Consider the following 16289-nt stretch of genomic DNA (forward strand, 5'->3'; position numbering starts at 1 on the left):
GAATGACTCTTCTCATCACTGTAAGTGGCCAGATATTGTATGCGGTTGACGGCATCCCGAAAGGGTCGTGTCCCTCAACCTGATGTCGAAAGGCTTGGGCGGTCTTCTATCGCCTCATGTCGGAAACCTCTCTTTCCTTAGAAGCCTTGTTCTACAGAACAACAACTTTCGTGGCAAAATTCTGCAAAGCATTGGCCACTTGTTTCGCTTGCAACGTCTCATTCTTAGTAACAACTCTTTCGATGGACAAATGCCCACAAATCTTTCTCAGTGCTCAAACCTTGAGGTTTTGAATCTCATTGATAACCAACTTGTGGGAAAAATATCTCATGAGCTTGGCTCTTTGTCAAAGCTTCGAGATTTATTTTTGGCTAAAAATAGTCTTACAGGATCTATTCCTCATTCTATTGGAAATCTCTCCCAACTTTTGTCTCTTTCCGTTGGACGTAATGGGTTGCAAGGAGAGATTCCCAAGACATTGTCCAAGCTTCGTGGTTTGAGGAATGTTCAACTAGCATTTAACCAACTCACTGGCAAGATCCCACCAGCAATCTTCAACATGTCCAGCATTATCTATTTTAGCGCTGGTGACAATCAATTGAGAGGGAGCATTCCCCCTAATATCGGCGATACTCTTCCTTCTCTTAGTTATCTTGATTTTCCTAGAAATTTGTTTACTGGCATTATACCTCCGTCCTTATCGAATGCCTCCAACCTTCAGTACATCTACTTTAACCATAACAGTTTTCATGGACCAATGCCTGCAAATCTTGGAAGGCTAAAAGCTCTTGAAGGAATGTTTCTTATGTCTAACCAGTTGCGAGATGACTTCAGTTTTATTACCTCATTGACTAATTGTTCAATGCTGGAAATTATTGGGGTAGACCATAATTTTCTTGAGGGTCTCTTGCCGGATTCCATCGGCAATCTTTCCAACAGCGTTAGACTAATTGCTATGTCATCCAACGCAATGTATGGAACCATTCCTCCAAGTATTGGCAATCTCTTCAACTTGTCTTTTCTTGGCTTGTCAAACAATTCACTTAGCGGCCATGTTCCTTCTTGTATTGGAGCACTCTATAACTTGCGCAATTTGTACTTAAGCATTAACATGCTAACAGGAGAGATCCCATCGTCGATCGGCAATTTGACGTTATTGAGTCTCCTTTACCTACCATTCAACAACTTCTACGGGGAAATACCGCAAAGCCTTGGTAACTGCAGGCAGCTAATCGAGCTTGAGCTTTCAAACAATAATCTGAGTGGTCCAATCCCGAGGGAGGTTCTTAGTCTTTCCACCATTTCGATTATCTTCAACTTGGCACATAACCAATTGAGTGGATCTCTTCCATCCCAAGTTGGGTCCTTGACCAATCTCGTGGAACTAGATCTGTCTTACAATAAGTTGACGGGACCAATTCCTAGCTCCATCAACAAGTGCTTGCTGTTGGGGCGGCTCAACTTAGCAGTCAATTCCTTTCATGGTGAAATACCTCCGGCTTTAGGCACATTACGAGGCTTACAAGAGTTGGATGTTTCCCATAATGACTTATCTGGGGAAATCCCGAGCTTTCTCACTCAACTTACGAATCTAAAGTACTTGAATCTATCTTCAAACAAGCTTGAAGGAAAAGTTCCGAAGCAAGGAGTATTTCTCAATGCTAGTGCAGTGTCCGTCTTTGAGAATAGGAATCTTTGTGGAGGTATTGCAGAACTAAACCTTCCTTCTTGCAAATCCAATACCTCTAAACCATTACTAACCAAACCATTACTAACTAAAATAGTTATAGTAATCGCCATAGTGATGACCATCTTGTCAAGCTTCATTCTGTGTATTTGCCTGTTTATCATTTAGTATCAGAGAAAGAAGTCAGAAAGAAAATATCTCTTCAACTAAATTGCCGTTTGAATACCAATTTCTTGAGGTCTCTTATGCAGAGCTCTCTAGAGCCATAGATGGATTCTCTGAGAACAATGTGATCGGTAAAGGAAGATATGGTACTGTCTATAAAGGAAATACAGAGGAACACAGCTGGTAGTGGTTAAAGTGCTCAACTTGGGCCATAGAGGTGCTTTGAAGAGCTTTATCTCAGAATGTCAAACCTTAAGGGCCATAAGACACTAAAATCTCGTGAAGATATTGACCGTGTGCTTAAGCATGGACTATCACAGCAACGATTTCAAAGTTCTCTTATACGAATACATGGTTAATGGGAGCTTAGAGAATTGGATACACAAGGGAAACGAAGAAGACGTTGAGCATGAACATGAACATGGAAAGCCAGGACATTTGGGACTAATGCAAAGGTTAGACATTGCCATTGACATAGCTTCCGCAATCAAATATCTTCATGAGGATTGCAGCCCAAAGATTGTACATGGAGATCTGAAGCCAAGTAACGTCCTTCTGGACAATGAGATGATGGGACGAGTTGGGGATTTTGGGTTGACGACAATCATCTCCGCTGCGACAACAGAGGTCATGGACATTGACGACCGTAGCAGATCAATGGCAGTGAGGGGTTTCGTAGGCTATGTCCCTCCCGGTAAGAAAATTTTCTCATTAATTGTCTAAGTTTTATTTGTGTTGGCCTTTAGATGAAATATTTATTTTCATTGCATATTGCTTGATGTACACTATTTTAGAGTATGGCATGGGGGACATGGTTGATATAGCTAGTATACGTGCCTAGAGGGGGGGTGAATAGGTATATAAATGATTTTTCTCGATAATTGCACAATGACAGACAGTTGATAGATTTGAGACAAACAATAGTCAAAGTAAGACTGAGAGAAGAGAAAATTGAACACGCGGTTTATAGTGGTTCGGCTTATTTCAAGCCTACGTCCACTCTTCTGCACTGACAGCCTATTGGCTAGATTCCACTATGATCAAAGAGATGTTACAGCAATGTTCTCCCTTGATTTCTCGGTGTAGATGATCTACCACACTCGCTCAAGATATCATTAAGTATAGACACTCTTTGTGTATACAATTTCGCTCAAAATGTATTGACTAATAATCAAGGTGCTTCAGACTCTGGAATTTCTCTATCTGCCATGCACTAAAGCAACTAGAATGTCTTCATTTTGTACTCCTTTATGCCATCATACCCGTTGGCACTTACCAAAGGAATTCCTCCAATCTACCCATTGGACGGAATCAATCAAGAAGATCATTCGAGCTATTAAAGGAACTTGACGATAGCCCATCAATCCTGTTCGCCCATACAATCAGGATCTTGGTTTCCAAGAATAGAACCTTCCAAGAATATTTCGTCGACCATCGGATCTTCAAACAATCTTGATTACGAATAAAAGAATCCATTATTTTTATCTAGCCAAGAGATCTTCTCCAGAGGATAGGACTAAATCCTCAACCAAATACTTCAACTCTGGATTGCCTTCGTCATTGGATTAGAAAAAAAACTGTCAATGAGAATAGTCTTGAGTCTTGAGTCTTGAGTCCGAGTCGGTGATCTGAAAGTCTTCAGACTCTAAACAAAAGGTCTGTATTTATCCAGACTAGACTGATAGAAACGTTTTGTCAGCTTCAAAATATTCTGGAAAGATTTCTCCAACAATGGTATCCACACAAGGTGACGTGTACAGCTATGGTATTGTTTTATTGGAAATGCTAACCGGGATCAAGGACCATTTAAATCTCCACAACTTTGTCAGGATGGCTCTACCAAACTGAGTGATGGAGATCGTGGACTTGGCCATTTTTAACATAGAAAGAGAGAATGACATTGAGAGGATAAGAGATTGCATCGCCTTCGTCCTAAGGATTAGAGTTGCATGTTCAATGGAGTCATCGCAGGATCGGATGGATATGGCCGAAGCACTCAAGGAACTACATAAGATTCGAGCTAGGTATGAATCCAAGTATAGGCTAGGTTGAAGCAAGTTTAGCTCCCATACACTTAGGACGCGCATGATAAAATTTTTATTTCTCTATTTTTTTATTTCTCTATCCCCCGAAACAAGTTTGGAACAAAAATCCATGGTAACGCAATTTCAATTTTCTATTTTTAGAACGGATTTCTATATCAGAAATAGATTTGGAGTGGAAATTAGAAGTTAAAATTTTTAACTTTTCAATTTCTAGAATAAAAGTGAGAAATTAAAACATTTTTCATCGTTCACTCTCGTCATTGCCCGTTGCCCATTCGCCGCCCATGGGATGCTAGACGCCCATCGCCCATCACTTGCCATCGGTCATTGGACCCGCCACTAGCCGCTAAACGCCAGCCACCCATTGCCGACCGGCCACCCACCAATAGACGCCGAACTTCGACCACCCATCGCGGGTCATTGGCCACCAATCGCCGGCCGCCAACCGCCGATCATCGGCCACTCACCACCAAATGCCAGCCGCTAACCATTAGACACTTGCTGTCGGACGCCAAACATCGCCGATCAACCGCCCATCGCCAGACGTTGGACTTTGGCCGCCCATCGCCGGTTGTTGGTTGTCGGACGATGGATGCCTGCCGCCGGTTATCAGCCACTCGCCACCAAATGCCGGCCGTCGACTGTTGGACACTCGCCGCCGAACACCAGACGCCGATCGCCGAACCCTCGTTGTCGAACGCCCGTCGCCGAACACCGGCCGTCGCCACCACTAGAAATAGAAATTTTATTATTTTATCAAACGAATTTCTATTCCAAAAACAAAAATTTTGAATCGTTATCAAACACATTTCTTTACTTAGAAACTTATCCGAGGAGTAGAATTTAGTTTTTGTTCCAGAATTTTTATCATGCACGCCCTTAAACTAGACTTTGTCTTAGGATTAATTTTGCTTTGAACAAGAAAGATCCTAATGGTTCTATTCTTTGTCTTGGTTGTAACTATTTTCCACTAGGCTCAAAGACGAACTCATATACTAGTTCAATGTATGTAATCTATCTCCATCTCTATTCTCCTTCCCCTGCTTACGATCTCATTATTTTCTTTATATCAATTTTCTGTTTCTAGTTTTTCCTCTTAAAGTCCATCTCTAACAATTCGATCTCATTATTTTCTTTATATCAATTTTCTGTTTCTAGTTTTTCCTCTTAAAGTCCATCTCTAACAATTGTCTTTAGATGCATAGTTTATATATATATTTATAGATTTATAAATGTAGAGAAATATAAAGTACAGGCGTATCTTAAAAAAGGTAATAAATTATGCCAATGCTGATTAATTTTTAAATGATAATTCATATTGTGGATTAATAAGAGAAGCAAAAGTAAAGTCAATAAGATTATTAAATTTCGCCAAGGTTGATTTTAGGTGGTGGCTTTTTTTTTGGTAACGGGAAGGCGGTCATTTTAACAATATAAAATCTTAGATCATGCACGTAGATGTTAAAAATCTAAGAATTCAATTGTATAATTTAAATAAGTTGAGGAACTACAAATGAGATTATTAATTAATTTAATATTATGAAAAATCTCAATTTGGTTCACTTGAAAACCCCAAGTTATATATTTGAATAAATTTATTCTCTATCAGTATCTTTATCAAATTACTTATTTAAATGACATGTAACAATAGACACTTGTACCAATTTGAGATTTTACTCTTCATTTAACACATATTTATCAGTTTGTAACTTTTGTTAATATTAATTTAATTTAATAAAAATTAACGGAAGATAAATTTATGATAAATATACTAATTTAAGATTTTTGATAATTTATCATAAATGTATTTTGAAATTTTTCCTGGTATTTATCCTTAAATTTTATTATCGCTTTCTTATCACGCACCACGGTCTAGAAGAACTTTTTAGTTTCTCTTCATCTCTGAGAGCGTCCGTCTCTCCCTCCCGCCCTCGCCGTTGCGCTTCTGCTCAGCCCACCGTCGCCTCGTCACCTCCGCTCGTCGCCGTCTAACTCGTGCCTTCGCCTCTGAAACAGCTGCCATATTCGAGAAAATATTCAGTGGTTCGTTCGCGCCACGTCATCCGCTGACGTGGTGCGCACATACCACCCAGCTTTCGACACCTGTCCTGGGGGACCCGCTGGAAAATGAAAAGACTCGCTCGGCTCGGCTCGTTTCGGCTCGGCGTGGGACCCCAATCTGGTCGACCGAGGAGAAAATCAGGCGCCATTTTAAAAAAATTTCGGACTTGAGCGAGGTTTTCTCCTTCTTCTCTTTCTTCGCGCCTCTCACTCGCCCTCCCTCTCTCTCTCCGACGAACAGGACGCGACCTCCCAGTCGCTCTATGCCCTCCCTCTTTCCGACCGGCGAACCACCGCCAGCAACCGACGAACCACCGCACCGGACCGGCGAGAGGACCACGAGATCTAGCTCCCTCCCTTTGCCCTCCCTCTTTCCGACCGGCGAACCACCGCAAGGGACCGGCGAGAGGACCGCGACCTCCCTCTCTCTCTACATTCCCTCTTTCCGACCGACGAACCACCGCACGGGCAAGAAGACCGCGAGCAAATAAGATGTTTTTGTAGAGATCTCCCATCGTCGCCTTCATCTTCTTCCTCCTTTTTTTTTGTTTTGTTGTTGTTTTTTTTTTCCCTAGTGTTCTAATGGTGGATCGGAGTTGCATATGAAGGACGACGTGATGTCTCACATCAACCTCGACGGCTTCTTCGGCGACCTCCCGAGACCGGCGACGTCATCGGCGCTTACTCCTCGACGATCGCGTCGTCGTCGTCTCCGGACTCGGGGCTCTCGTGGTTCGACGAGATCGAGAACATCCTGATGAAGGACGAGGATGTCCACGTGCTTGCTGAGCCGGGGGCTGAGCGGGCCGTGCCGGAGGGACTCGAGCTTCCCGCGGACCTTCGCTTCCCCGGCCCCTCGCCGCCGGCTTCTCCCCGCCTCCTGCAAGATGCGGCAGCGCGGCCTCAGGTGCTCCGCTAGCTGGCTGATTTCCTCGGTTTCCATGGCGCGTGTTCGGGATTCTCATTTTTGTTTTTGTTTCGTGTGTGGATGACTACTAGTTCTGGGAGCAGGAGGCCGCAAGTCAAGAAGGCTTCGCTGGATAGGCTACCGTCGATTGTGGTTAATGGAGAGGGCGAAGAGGACGCTGCTTTGGCGGAGAGCGTGCGTAGCGCTGATTGGGAAATTGTGGCTGATGATTCTGAGGACGATGATTCCGATGGCCCTTTTTGCAGATAATACTTTACCGTCAGTACACCCCCTTATCTGTACCCCTTTTTGCAGATCATGGGCATTGGAGGACATGAATTGTTTCAACATCCAATTTCAGCTGGATTTAGTCTTTGGAGATTTACTAAAAGAAAGAGGCAGGTTGCTTTCAACATCCTCACCCCTGGAGGATTTGTCCACTCGAGGATCCAAGGTATGTCATCTTTGTGAACTTACTCCCCTGCAGTTAAGTTGCGATTACCGATATCCTTTTTCCTGCCTTAGTCATATAGTGTTGTCCATTGGCATGAGATAATTTGTGCAAGAAATTTATATATATTATGTTCCCTTAATATGCTCTTGTTATCACATTAGTTGATGTTTTATGATGACTTTTTGGTCAATTGGCACGATCAGGTGTGGGTTGTTGTCCTTAGTGGAATGAGTATCGCATTCTCTTTCTATTATGTACTCTGAAAAGAAAAAAATTAAACGGCTCATTGGTCAACTATCACTTGATTATAGAAGCTAGAAATTAGTTCTTAGTACATATGGTTACCTGAATATCTTTCTGCTCGCAATTAAGTAGCTATTATCACCGTGGAGAATTTGTAATCTGAGGCCTCTGCACTCTTCTTGTTCATATTTTGCCAGCAGGCTATCATTGTTTTAATTAATTCTCTTGAGGTTCTTATGGTACCTCTGACGCCTAGTACTGCGATCACAGCGTTATCTGTGGGTTTGTTGCCTGGCTATACTATTGATTTGTTGATCATTGTGTTAAGATTTTCCTTTGGAGTTAGCTGGTTAAAAGACCCTTACATAAACAGACTGAAAAGTTAGCGGCTTTCTTGTTCTTTCAGCAGTTTAATTTGAACATGGGACATGTTTTTCTTGTGAATTACTAAATCCCATTGCTTTTTGTTTGGAGCTTTTTCTGCCATCAAATTTTACCTTTTTGGAAGGACTCATTAGACCTTGATCCTCATTGATGTAGTAATAAACCAAAGCTTGCATATCTTTCAAAGATTTTGATTGCACTTTTAAGCTATGGCGGGTCCCTAATGAATTTCTTTTGGACATGGTGGAGAATGCTCTGGGAGATGCAAATAGCGTATTCTCTAGTAAACGAGCAGCTCTAAGAGGTAGTATTCTTCTGAACTTTTGGACTGTTGAAATATTGTCTATTCTTAAAACAGTCCAAAAAGAGATTTTTCTCCAATTTTTTTTTTCTATACTTGGATGTGCTTCTTTTATTTTTCTTGATTCGAAATATGCATAAGTAAAAAAATGCATCTCTATTCATCTTTGCTGGTTTTTTTTCCCTTGGGTGCGTATTTCCTTCAATTGCCATTTGATGTGTAAACATTTTCCTTTGTGTTTTCCTTTTGTTCTTTTACCGTATGAACAGTTTTGGTGAATCATGGTGAGAAGGATGGTTTCACTGCGGCCAGAATGATCTTATCTGGGATTCCTCTGGACGAAACATACCTACAAAATCATCTGTCCATCCTGATGAATGATGAAAAGAAGAGTTTGAAAGGAGGAAGGATTCCTATTCCAGATTTTTACTATCTAATGGGGACAGCCGATCCCACAGGAATTCTTATAAGTGATGAAATTTGTACAATTGGTTGATTATGAAGTATGAGAACATCCTTTCTCGCCTCTCGAACTATCCGCTCATCGACTTTGCTGGAGATAAAAGAACCCATTGCTTCCCGGATGCCATTGTTGGTCTGAAAATCCATGATGACCTTACTGTGGATCCTTCACTGATGAAGGGGAATAAGAGCATCCTCGATTTCAGACACTTCCTTGACCATGCTTACCAGCCGCGGATAAAAGGTTCAATACCAGACAAGGAGCAAGGGGTACAGCTGAAACTGAATCAATCGGCTTCAGTGCCAACTTTGGGGTGATCGATGAAAATTAATAAAGACGACCAGAAACACCAGGTGAAGAAACCGAAGCTAGTGATATTATCGTGCAGTGGGTCCAGGGCGTTAGTTAACGAAGACTGCTTGGTTAAAATGGCAGAGGATATGGGGTTCAGAGTAACGACTGAACTGGCGAAGATGTATCGCTTGCTTAATAAGAGCGAGGTTATGGTTGGTGTACACGGGGCTGCTTTGACCCACTTCCTTTTCCTGAAGCCTGGTTCTGTGCTCATCCAAGTCATTCCTTTAGGGACGGATTCACCAGCTGAGACATGCTTTGGTAAACCTGCTAGAGAGCTTGGTCTCAAGTATATTGGCTACAAGATTTCGCCTAGAGAGAGCTCACTGTATAATGAATACGATCAAGATGATCCAGTCCTTACGAATCCAAAGGGTTGGCAATACACTAAGGAGATCTATCTCGACAGACAGAATGTGAGCTTGGACATGAGGAGATTCCACAAGCGGCTGCTTCAAGCCTATGACTATTCCTTCAAGAAAATAAACAGGCAAATTAGCTACAATCAAACAACCGACTTGTTTAAGCTTTGCTAACTACTTCCTTCTCTTCACCTTCCTTGAATAATTGTCGATATTTCTTTCCATTGACTGAATGGTTGAAACTTGAATAAAGTACACTCATCTGTGAATCAGTTTTTCAGGTTCATCATAAACTTGTAAAGAAGGCATTTTTAACAATTTGGTGAACTGGATGACTTGTTAATGATGCTCCTCTTAACCTTCACGTCTGTTTTCCTGACAGTAGCACTTTTGGGTAAATCTAAGGCAATGGCCATCTGCTGGTTTGCATCTTCAACTAAATTAAGCTGAACTTCAAAGATGGGCATGGGATCCTGTTTCGGAAAATGAAACATGGAAGTTGTTGCTATAGTTGTGTGTGTGTTTTTTTAACTGACTAGCCCCTCAGTTACATTCGAGGTTTATAACTGAATAAGTAAACTATGTATGATCCATACCACGCAAGGTATCGCTGGATAAACTGAGGGATCTCGGTTTCAGGGCCTGTGAAGCTATTATAATCAACTATACTAAAAACAAGAACACTTGATTCTATAGTACCACATTGGCGTCACGTTATATGAATGTCGTGCTATAATCTTTGATTTTTAGCTAGCTATACAATAGAAGAGCAGCCGGTTTATTAGCAGAGGCACCTGTCATTTCCTCCATTTCTGTTAAAAGATGCCGATAGCTTTGATGACTTAAGTCAGAGATTCAGAGAACAATGGGCAAGAGCAGTTTGAAAACATTGCCATAGAAATTTCGGGCATTATTTGAAGAACTTGTGTCAATATGTACATAAGCAGTGTGTTAAACCAAAAAATTGCTATTGCGTTTGTCGGGTAACTCTTCAGTCTTTCCCTCGTCAATTCTCCGTGTCTCATCTATCATGTCAAAACTTCAGTCAGCTTCGAGTCAAAGCATCACTTCGCTGGTCATTGAACACTAAATTTCGCCATCTATAGCTACAGCCAACGCTTTGCTATCGTAGATGATGGGTGGACTGGAGGAGGCGTCTTGGCATTCCTTGTGTCTTTTACATCTTATTGAAGAAACAAAAACAAATAATCAGATGATGGACATAATGAGATGAAATATATACTGTGAATTAAATTTAATTATGCTGATTCTGCTTACTGGAATTAGTGGACTTGCCACCCAGAGAAGACCGGCGAGACTGGTCTGAACCAGCACCTGTTAGTGATTGTCTCCTAAGTGTCCGTGTGTTGGCTGCAATTGCCAATACTCTATTTTGTGTCCGTGTGTTGGCTGCAATTGCCAATACTCCATTTTTAATGCAAGTAGTAGAGCCTCTGACAAGTGAACGAGCTTCTGTCACATTTCTTTGGTTCCTGCAGTTGCGTAGAAACCAAGTCTTAATGGCAAGATAATGATGTGAGCAAATTCTCATATTACCCGTCATTTTGGAATTTTTTGGTTTAACACGCGCCATGGAAACCGAGGAAATCAGCCAGCTAGCGGAGCACCTGAGGCCGCGCTGCCGCATCTTGCAGGAGGCGGGGAGAAGCCGGCGGCGAGGGGCCGGGGAAGCGAAGGTCCACGGGAAGCTCGAGTCCCTCCGGCACGGCCCGCTCTGTGAAGAATACACGAACAGGAAGGAGAAACAGAGAAGATGAAGAAACAAGCTTGACAAAGATGAAGACTCAAAAGAAAAGGAAATGATCTTGAGCTTCTGTATTTGGTTCTCTTGCTCTTCAGAAAGAGGGAGAGAGAGAGAGTAAACGTTTTATAAAGTGCTTCTTGTATTCGTTCTTTGTACATTCCGTATTTATATGCGAGAAACAAAACTTGTACAACTGTTTTAACAGAAATGAAAACAGAAGGAGGGAAAATAACAGAACACGGAAAATATTCAGTTTTGACTTAAAACTGAATATCTATTATTCAATGAGCACGTGTTGTTGATGTAACTCATGCTTTCTTTGTTCTTCTTTTCTTTATCCTCGCAAGTAGAGTTGAGTTTATCGTTTCCATCCTTGATCGAATCATTAGCACCAGCATTTGTTATTGCACTTCCCAAGCCAGCAGTCTGCCTTGTCTTACTTCCCGTTTGCACCAGAACTTAACTCCCGTACATCGTATCTATCTTTGACTTTAATTTGAACTTCTTTACTTCATCTTCCTTGTTTCCATTCAAGCTCGGCTCTTGATCTCCAGCATTTGTTTTTGACTTTGGCTTATATGCTTTAACATCCCCGCAAATTGGGAAGGGGTAAAGTACCAATTCCCAATTTGGTACGAATGTCAAAATGAGCGAACCGTGAGATAGGTTTTGTAAAAATATCAGCAAGCTGGTGAGCGCTTGGAATATAACACACATTGAGAGAGCCGAAGCAACCTTCTCTCGTACAAAATGAAAGTCAACTTCGATGTGTTTGGTGCGGGCATGTAAAATGGGATTAGCAGTAAGAGCAATAGCAGACTGATTATCACAGAATAAACGAGTTGGTGAAGAAAGTGACAGACCAATATCACGAAGAACAAAGCTGACCCATGTCAGCTCAGCAGTTGCAGAGGCAAGGGCACGATATTCTGCTTCAGTAGAAGATCGACTTACAGTAGGTTGTTTCTTTGCTGTCCAAGAAATGAGATTAGAGCCGAGAAATGTACAGAAGCCAGTTGTGGATCTTCTAGTCTCTGTGCAACCAGCCCAGTCTGCATCTGAAAAACCATAGAGTTGTTTGGAACTTCGAGAGTGGAGAAAAATACCACAGCTGATAGTTCCTTTAACATAACGCAGAACCCTCTTTAAGTTATTAAAGTCTGCAATAGTTGGTTGCTGCATTTTCTGGCATAACATGTTTGTAGCATAGGCAATATCAGGATGAGTCAATGTTAGATATTGAAGACCACCAACAAGACTTCGATATTCAAGAGGATTAGATAAGGGAATGGAATCAGATTGCAGGATATATGGTCTCTGAGATAGTGGAGTAGAGATTGGTTTACAATCAATCATTTGAGCTCGAGTAAGAAGATCGATTGCATATTTGGTTTGACAGAGAAACAGATCAGTAGAGTTGCGTTTAGCTTCAATGCCAAGGAAGTAGTGAAGATATCCTGGATCTTTCATGTGAAATTGAAGGCTTAGAGAATGAATTAAACTCGAAAGTAATGAGGGTGAGCTCCCAGTTAAGACAATATCATCCACATACAGTAAGAGAAGTACAGTGTCTTGTCCATTACGAAGAATAAACAGAGAGGGATCAGTGGAGCTGCAGACAAAACCATTTTCAAGTAAGAAGGTACTAAACTTATCAAACCATGCACGAGGAGCTTGTCGAAGACCATAAAGAGATTTCTTGAGGAGGCACACATGATTAGGTGTTTGTGATCGTATGAAACTGTGGGGCTGCTCCATGTAAATCAAGTTTGATCAATGTGCCATGTAGGAATGCGTTCTTGACATCAAGTTGATGAATAGGCCATTGATTCATCATGGCTACGAGATAGAACTAACCGAATTGTAGCATGTTTGACAACTGGGCTGAAAGTTTCAGTAAAATCTACACCTTCTTCTTGGTGAAACCCTTTAGCTACAAGACGAGCTTTTAACCTATCAAGACTTCCATCAGATGCCAATTTGGTTTTAAACACCCATTTGCAGCCTATCACATTCATGTCAGTTGTTCGAGGAATTAAAATCCAGGTATGATTATGATGTAAAGCATCCATCTCTTCTTTCATAGCCGTGTACCATCCTTGATTAGCTAAAGCGACTTAACCGATCTAGGTTCAGCAGGGACTTTGTATTCAGCAAGACAAGCATATTTAGGATTAGTTTTGATAATTCCAGATTTTGACCGAGTCTGCATATGGTGAGATGTAGGTGTACCGTGTGAAGTAGAAGTAGTAGGAGCATGGTTGCTATTGTTTCCACTGAAGTGAACAACTGCAGGATGAGTTATAGTGCTAGATATTTCCTGATCTTGTGAACAGCAATGATCCTGATGAGTAGGAACTTCAGCCTGTGTTGTTGTAAGGGAAGTAAGGTTGTCCTGTTCTTCAGGAGGCAAATAGGATGAAGTAGAATGATTGATGCCATTATTATGCAGTTGTTGTATAGAATCTTGTGTTGATGAAGAGATATCATTTCGGCCTACTGGATCCATAAACTTTACCTCTTCTGTCCATAGTTGATATAGTGTTGTATAGGATGTGTTCTTTGTCACACGGGTCTTATTGAAAGGAAAGAACCTTTCATCAAAGATAACATGCCTACTGATGTATATTCGACCAGTAGTAGGAACAAGACATCTGTATCCTTTGTGACGTTCGCTATACCCAATGAATATACAGGTAAGAGACCGTGGATCTAGCTTGTGTTGAGCATAGGGTCTGAGACAAGGAAAACAAGCACAGCCGAAGACTCTGAGATGATCATAGCTTGGTTCTTTCTGATAGAGTCTACTATATGGTGATTGCATCTGTAGCTTTGGTGTAGGAAGCATATTGATGATATAAATGGCTGTTAGGAAAGCATCAACCCAATATTTTAAAGGAACTTCAGCATGATAGAGCATAGCTAGACCTAACTCAACAACATGGCGATGCTTTCTTTCGAAACACCATTCGTTCGGTGTATGAGGATAGGACACTTGTTGTTTAATGCCATGGCTATGTAAATGTGTTCTGAAACTTGTGACTAACAAATTCACCTCCACCATCACATTGGAAGGTCTTGATTTTGCAGTCAAGTTGATTTTCGACCTGTTTCTGAAACAGAATAAAGATGTCATAGAAGTCTGCTTTTGCTCTCATCGGGTAAATCCAGCTGAATCGAGAAAAATCATCTACAAGGATGACATAATACTTGAAGTTTTGAAATGAAATGACTGGTGAAGGTCCCCAGATATCGCAGTGCACCTTTTCTAAAGGTGTAGATGTTACAGATTCAGACAATGGAAATGGTAGAGCAGTATGTTTTGCAACTTGACAACTTCGACATACATTTTGTATTCTAGTGTTACAGTAAATGTGTTGTTGTTTTTGCAGGTATTGCAGTGTTTTCAGATTGGTGTGTGCCAAACGCGATGCCATAGATCTTCTCCTAGAGCTCGTGTCTCGAGTTAGAAATGCTTCGTGGTGTGAGAATCAACTCGGTACAATCCTTTAACCTTCCTTCCAAGCAGCAGAGTTGTGTTGGTGTAATTGTCCTTAATGTATACACCAATTTTATCAAAAACGAAGGAACATGGATAATCATCCGTTAGTTTCGATACAGATAGAAGATTCTTCTTTATATCAGGAACAATTAACACATCATTCAGAGGTAATGAATCCACTTTAGTATGCAACAATGTATCACCAATATAAATGATAGGCAAGCATGATCCGTTTCCAATCATCACTGTATCAGTTCCATGGTATCTAGAAGGATTATGAAGAATACCAGAGTTGGCTGTAATATGAGTTGTTGCACCCGTGTCTGGATACCACTCATTTCCACTTGAATCTTCGATGTGTAGGGCTGCTAAGGCTGTTGGAACTTCCTCTGCTTGGTATGAATTATCGAAACGATACCAGCAGTGAAGTGCATCATGACCTGGTCTTCTGCAGATTTGACACTCCAGTCGAGTGTTTTCTTTTGGTTTCTCCATCTGAGCATTTTTATGGAGAGTGAAGTTTGAGGAAGGATAGGTCTTGGTATCTGTATACCTTTGAGTTGAGCCATTATATGGTCTAAAACCCTGACCAGACCCCAAAGCAGAGGAGGTATTAAGCTGGTTAAACTGTTGACTGCCTTGTTCATAGTTCGAAGTATTGTTTCTGTAATTCATACTTCTTCCAGGATAACCATAGTTTCTATATCTGTTATTGAATGACCTTCCTCTTCCAAAACTTCTTCCTCCTCGACTATATCCTCTTGTACTTCCAAGACTACTATTTTGCTGTACAAAATCTCTGTTAACCTCCTCTTTGTGTATAGCTTCATTCTTCCTTTGGCCATAGTATGCTAAATTTGGATTGACTCGACTCGAGGAGTAGTTTTGTAGCCTTGTTTCAAATCTTTCCAAATGTGAAATTACTTCATCATATTCAGGTTGTTGCTTTAAACAATAGATTGTTGTTTTAAAGCTCTCATACTCAAACCCTAGACCTTCCAAAATACCGAACAGTTTTGTTAGCTCATCCACTGGTTTCCCTATTGCATTCAACTGATCACATACAGACTTAAACTCTCTGAGATATGTTGATAAAGATCTATCACGTTTCTGACAGGCTTGTAATTTTCCCCTTAACTCAAACTCCTTTGCCACAGATTTTTGAGTAAATCGATTGAGCAAGGTCTGCCATAGTTCATATGCTGTGTTTAGGCCAATTATTAGACTGAGTATGTTTTCGGAGACAGCACCACTAATCCAGGAGGACACTAACTGATCTGTCTTGATCCAATCATTATAATCAAGATTAGGGATCTCAATTGTTTGATTTCCTTCTTCGACCTGTAGTGTTTTAGCAGGTGATAGAACTTCTCCATTAACAAACCCAAACAAGTCTTGACTCCTTAAGAATCTATGAAACTGATCTTGCCATAGAAGGAAATTTTCCTCAGTTAGCTTGATGGTAACGAAATTCGAGATATTGACATGAATAGGGAATGGATATTTCAAGCTTCTTGCTGCCATTCTTTGTTTCCAGATCTTCAAAAAGTTCTGTTTATAAACTCAGACTTTTGCTAGTTTAGGAGTATCGTTGTA

General features: G+C 41.1%; 2 protein-coding genes, 1 long non-coding RNA gene and 1 pseudogene across 3 annotated transcripts; 2 read left to right on the forward strand and 2 right to left on the reverse strand.

Moving 5' to 3' along the window:
- The first annotated feature begins 250 nt into the window (after nt 1-250).
- Nucleotides 251-6877, forward strand: LOC104451936 (receptor kinase-like protein Xa21). The gene is made up of 4 exons (XM_039314533.1): nt 251-1703; nt 1939-2035; nt 2173-2546; nt 6567-6877. Exons 1-4 carry the CDS (start codon nt 251-253, stop codon nt 6875-6877), a joined length of 2235 nt encoding a protein of 744 aa, XP_039170467.1.
- Nucleotides 6620-9744, forward strand: LOC104449510 (annotated as a pseudogene).
- Nucleotides 9745-10294: 550 nt separating this feature from the next.
- On the reverse strand, nt 10295-10922 carry LOC104449511. The gene is made up of 2 exons (XR_726570.3): nt 10705-10922; nt 10295-10609 (listed from the first exon to the last, which is right to left on the reverse strand). It is a non-coding gene; the product is annotated as an uncharacterized LOC104449511 (long non-coding RNA).
- Nucleotides 10923-11650: 728 nt separating this feature from the next.
- On the reverse strand, nt 11651-12949 carry LOC120294447 (uncharacterized mitochondrial protein AtMg00810-like). The gene has a single exon (XM_039314534.1). The coding sequence runs from the start codon at nt 12947-12949 to the stop codon at nt 11651-11653; it is 1299 nt and encodes a 432-aa protein (XP_039170468.1).
- Nucleotides 12950-16289: the final 3340 nt, after the last annotated feature.

Source organism: Eucalyptus grandis, chromosome 6 (genome assembly GCF_016545825.1).
Source record: "Eucalyptus grandis isolate ANBG69807.140 chromosome 6, ASM1654582v1, whole genome shotgun sequence".
Classification (NCBI taxonomy): Eukaryota; Viridiplantae; Streptophyta; class Magnoliopsida; order Myrtales; family Myrtaceae; genus Eucalyptus; species Eucalyptus grandis.

What these genes read in the sequence shown, in the direction of transcription:
- LOC104451936 (XM_039314533.1), top strand. Translation starts at nt 251, where the DNA reads ATGCCCACAAATCTTTCTCAGTGCTCAAACCTTGAGGTTTTGAATCTC. An exon ending in GAATAGGAATCTTTGTGGAG is followed by an intron (nt 1,704 to 1,938) that starts GTATTGCAGAAC and finishes TCTCTTATGCAG; the next exon opens with AGCTCTCTAGAGCCATAGAT. An exon ending in AATACAGAGGAACACAGCTG is followed by an intron (nt 2,036 to 2,172) that starts GTAGTGGTTAAA and finishes GGACTATCACAG; the next exon opens with CAACGATTTCAAAGTTCTCT.
- LOC120294447 (XM_039314534.1), bottom strand. Translation starts at nt 12,949, where the DNA reads ATGGAGCAGCCCCACAGTTTCATACGATCACAAACACCTAATCATGTG.